The sequence below is a fragment of the Miscanthus floridulus genome, chromosome 9, assembly GCF_019320115.1.
Source record: "Miscanthus floridulus cultivar M001 chromosome 9, ASM1932011v1, whole genome shotgun sequence".
Lineage (NCBI taxonomy): Eukaryota > Viridiplantae > Streptophyta > Magnoliopsida > Poales > Poaceae > Miscanthus > Miscanthus floridulus.
In genome coordinates, this window is record NC_089588.1 from 63595399 (window position 1) to 63600327 (window position 4929).

The 4929-nt window shown below is 50.3% G+C and overlaps 1 protein-coding gene across 1 annotated transcript; it reads right to left on the reverse strand.

Annotated features, from left to right (window-relative positions):
• Positions 1 to 1311: 1311 nt before the first annotated feature.
• LOC136482060 (cytochrome P450 94B3-like) lies at positions 1312 to 3372 on the reverse strand. The gene has a single exon (XM_066479309.1). The coding sequence runs from the start codon at positions 3161 to 3163 to the stop codon at positions 1592 to 1594; it is 1572 nt and encodes a 523-aa protein (XP_066335406.1). The 5' UTR covers positions 3164 to 3372; the 3' UTR covers positions 1312 to 1591.
• Between the last annotated feature and the right edge of the window lie 1557 nt (positions 3373 to 4929).

Sequence of the window (4929 nt, forward strand, 5' to 3'; positions counted from 1 at the left end):
CTTGTAAAATTTCACATACATATATACTTGGCTTCGGAAGCTCGCCGATTTCAACACACACTACAAATAACTAGCAATTCCAATTGGCCCCAAATTAATGCAACTCTAAGAACTAGCCGCACGTGGACTAATTCTTGTCCCCATCGTCATCAGCAACTAATCACTGGATGGACACAGTTCACACCGTCCGCATGAGCATGACCCTTGCTATGCACAGCAGACAGTTCCGTGTGAAGGTACGGCACATCGAGATTGCGATGGCGATGTGGTTGGCTGCTATATTCTGCACGTGGTCCATGATGCGTCATGTCATCATCATGGAACTAACGCGGAAACTCATTTCTCTATTCCAGGCACCGTCAAACATGATGGAGCTAGCTAGCCTTTCGTTCGTTTGCTACTCTAGCTAGCTCCCTGGCTGGCTGGCTCACCCAGTCACCCGGCGGGCCTCTCCTGCTCTCTGCTCTCTGCTCTCTGCTCTCTGCCCTCTGCCTAGCTTTGCTTAGCTTGGTCATGTTTCTTTCCACAACGTGCGTGTGCGTGTGCCTTCCGGTTCCTGCAACGGCGAAGCAGAACTTTCGTCGTGGGCACACGTCCGTCCGTCCTTCAACTAACCCCCTTCATTATGCCCATAATTATTCTTAGCAAACGGGCCCGTCAACTTTCCACAACTCACATAACGCACGCTACTAGCTAGTAGCTACTAGTCAGTCCGTCTCTTGCATCGCAAAAAGAAATCTGCAATTGCGCGCACATGGCGAAAACATGCATGCATTCAGCAAAAGGCCAGTTTGTCCCGGCCCCCCTAAAAAATAGGTATAATACTGGCTAGTAGGTGAAACACATCTCTCAAGACCGATGCCAACGTTTTCGGGCAAGTTTGATTTAATTTGATTTGAAGACCCGTGTTTAGTAATTTATAAGAATTTGATTTGATGCCAATTCCTGCATGCGTAGCGTAGTAAGCGGTAGTAGTAGGTATTGAACCTTGTGGGGGTAGAAATAAGATATATATATATATATATATATATGTGTGTGTGTTTTTATTTTATAAATAAATAAATAAAACGTGTTGGATCGGAGTAGTCGTCGTCTACTACCAGAGCGATGAGCGAAATATACTCCATATTATTCATCATGCTTGCCAATTGCCGTGATCAGCAAACTTGTTACGTCTTCTCGAAGTTGATCTTACACCGGCATGATCCATCCAATTCATGATGTGGACAACATATTTATATTTGTATATATTGATTGATAAGATAGATACAATTGATTGTTTGTTAACAGAAATAATGGCTTATTGTTATTATATAGGGCGTATCTTTGCTGGATAGCTGCAAATATGTATGCTTTTTGCTGTGTATCTCTTTCATATGATCATGATCCATATCGTACAAAAGTGTACACTGCTGTCGGTAATAAGCAGGAAAAAAAGTACGTGGCGGGAAGTCCTCATGAATTTGTCTGTAATTATAATGGAGTAGTATATAGTAGGAACTAAACAATCCTGATTCCAATTTGTCATACTTACATGAGGAGGGTTAAATATTTTACTGGCTGGGGATGGGATGCATCGAGTGGAGAATAGTCAATTCGAATTCCCAGACGACGCCGCAGCGGTGGCAATGGTAGGTTCGCCGCCTCTGCTCCTCACCGTCACGTTGAGCCCGCCGGCCATGTGCGCCGTCATCAGCGGCAGGAACACCGGCACGCGGCCCTCGTCGAGGGGGACGAGCTCGAACCTTCGGAGCACGGTGCTGGCTACGAACTTCATCTGCACGAAGGCCATCTCCTTGCCCAGGCACGTCCGCGGGCCCGCCTGGAACACCGGGTACTTGAACGGCGACATGCCGGCCACCGCGGCGGGGGTCGCGTTGTCCTCCGGCAGGGACAGCCAGCGCTGCAGGCTGAAGTCCGCGGCGTCGGCGCCCCAGATGGACTCCATCCGCCCCATCCCGTACTGGAAGTAGGTGACGCGGTCGCCGCGCTCCACGCGGGTGCCGTCGGGGAGCACGTCCCCCGCCGCCGTGTGCTTCGAGTCCCACGCCACGGGCGGGTACAGACGCATCGTCTCGCACAGCGCCGCGTGGAGCACGCGCATCTTGCCCTGACCGCCCGCGGCGTGGCCGCCCGTGGCCGTGGTGATGTCCCGCAGGACCTCCCGCTCCACGTCGCGGTGGCGGGTGAGCAGCCAGAAGAACCACGTCAGCGCCGACGACGTGGTGTCGCGGCCGGCCATGATAAAGCTGATCACCATGTCGCGGATCGCCTCGTCCGGGTACCCGCATTCGATCATCCGCGACAGCAGGTCGCTCCTCCGCCCGCCGGCGTTGACCTCCTGCGGCTGCTGCAGGCCGCGCTCCTTCTTGCGGATGTGGATGAGGTCCATGACGGCCTCGTGGATGACCCTGATCTCCTCGCGCAGCCGGCGCTCGGAGCCCACGTCCAGCGCGCGCTTCGCCTTCCACACGGCGGCCACGGGCGCGGCGCCTCGCCTGGCGATGATCCCGGACGCCGCGTCGAACGCCGCGGCCAGCCTGGGCGCCTCGGGCAATGCCGGGTCCAGGCACCCGGGGTCAACGCCCAGGGACACGCGGCAGATGACGTCGAAGGAGAAGCGGCGGAGCAGGTCCTGCATGTCAACCACGGCGGCGTCGCCCCGCGCCGCGGCCAGGGACAGCGCGGGGACGAGCCGCTCCCGCGCCTCGTCCTCGAGCACGGCGAACTCCAGGTTCCGGAGCGCGCGCGCCGAGAACTCGTGGCTCACCAGCTTCCGCTGCGCGTACCACAGCTCGCCGTCGACGTTGAAGATCCCCGTGCCCAGCAGGTCGCCGAGGATGTCGGTGAAGGGCTTCCCCTTGGGGTAGTTGCCGAAGTTACTCTTGAGGATGTGCTCCACGTTGGCCGGGTTCGCTGTCACCACGGTCCGCCGCGCGCCCAGCCGGTCCACCACGATCGTCTGCGTCGGCGACGCCGCCAGCAGCTCAGTGTACCAGTCCAGCAGCCGCCACCGGTTCTGGTAGAAGGCGACCAGGCACCCGATCACTGGGTAGCTCCTGGGCCCGCTGCCATGGCTGCAGCCGGACCTGCTGAATCGGACGCTGTACAGGAGGAGGAGGAGGCAGCACGCCGCTAACCACAGCATGTAAAAACAGATCATGGTGTTTCCAGTACTTGCAACAAGAATTCTTTCTAGTGAGTGGTACTACGGAGAGAGCACCTACGACTTGAGAGAGAGAGAGAGAACATGGGAGAGACTGTGCACACTATTCGGCGATATATATATATGTATATATATGCGTGGGATATAGTATGAGGGTACGGTAGAGGGGGAGGGGCCGGTGCGAGGTCGGCAGGGTCGCCATTGGAGGTCCATGCCTCCTCCTCCCTTGGGGTGGGTGGGTGGGGGGGGGGGGGTCGTCCTTGTTAATGCCCACGTTTTAGTAGAAGGGGAGCTGCCGCTGGGGAGGAGAGAGGTGAGACCAGGGGGAGGAAGCCAGGCCAGATCTCCGGCTCCGGCCACTTGTTGGTCTGGCTGGGGAGTGTGGATTATGGGGAGCTCTTTGCGTTTGGCGTCGCCGTGTCGACCGGCTGTTTGCTCTTTTGCAAATCGGTTTGACAAATAATTGTTCAATATCACCATTCAATAATAATTCGTCTTAATGTCATAAATGCATATATAGTTGATGTCGACTTGTATTTATGTTGTGCCCGGGCTGCTTGGATTCGATTTGATGGAAGAGAACTCTATTCTTATTATTGCAAGGATTTGTGGCATAAATTGAAATGTTCATACCATTCAAGACAAAATTTCCAAAGTCGTGTATCAACTTGATGTACTGCTTCTGGGATGCAATAAAATCCTCCGTTTCAAAAAGAATTCCAAGACAAAATTCCGTGGATCGGATGACTTATTAGTTATTATTATTACTACTTGTGTACCTGGAATTTTCCTCACCCAATGTTTCTTTCCTTGTTCCATTTTGTTGAATTACAACAGTCAGTCCTGAAATATCAAGGAGGGCACAAATTCTTTAGATTTTCTCTTCTAGAAAATTAAAGTGATGATGACCAGGCGGGCTCCCGCTACCTTTAGTTAATTTCATTAGGCTGCTAGGAACCAATTAATGCAGGTATGCACCACCGACGGTCTATGGTTTACCAAGCTAGAGTTAGCTATAGGACTATGTTGGATTTTGAGCAGAAATGATATTTGGACTCATCAGTTCCAAAATTTGTTAAGTTTTCCAAGATAAGATGCTCATCAATTACTAACTGGTTGGAAAGCCAATGTGTTGGACCATGGCGCAATGGGCCTGGGTAGGAGGTTCTTGCTATGTTGCACAGCATTGCCAAACCAATAGATCCAGAGGAAATAGCATGTGTTAATACAGATCTTGGTGCAGAATCGTGTTACCCTTTGATTATATAGATATAATATGGAGAGAGATATGCTATGATATGATCCTATCCTCATGAAGAAAAATCTTCATATATATACACATATATCAAATTCAATCACATTAGCAAATGCATCAAGAATAGATACAGCCCAATCATTTAAATATTTGTTGAGAAATAGTATTAAAGACATACCATGTGTAATGGGAGTGATATATATTATATGTTCCTTCAAATCACATCTGCACATAAAAAGGATTAAACATCATCATAAATGGAAGCTCAATTGCACCATGCACACTGTTGTTGAAGAATGATTTTTTGAAAGTTTATAATTTATTTGTTACAGATTTAAAAAACCTATGCAGTGTTAAAACTTATTTATGTACAAAGTGAAATAAGTTTTCTTGGAGTTCAACCTTAGTATTCCTTCCTGTCAAATTCTATCGATTCATTCAAATGGAACCGTGATTTCTTTTCAAGTGAAAAACAAATCAACAAATCCGTTGTTTGCCAGATATATAT

Bases quoted from the DNA above. Each gene is read 5' to 3' on its own strand.
- LOC136482060 (XM_066479309.1), bottom strand. From the start codon at position 3,163: ATGATCTGTTTTTACATGCTGTGGTTAGCGGCGTGCTGCCTCCTCCTC.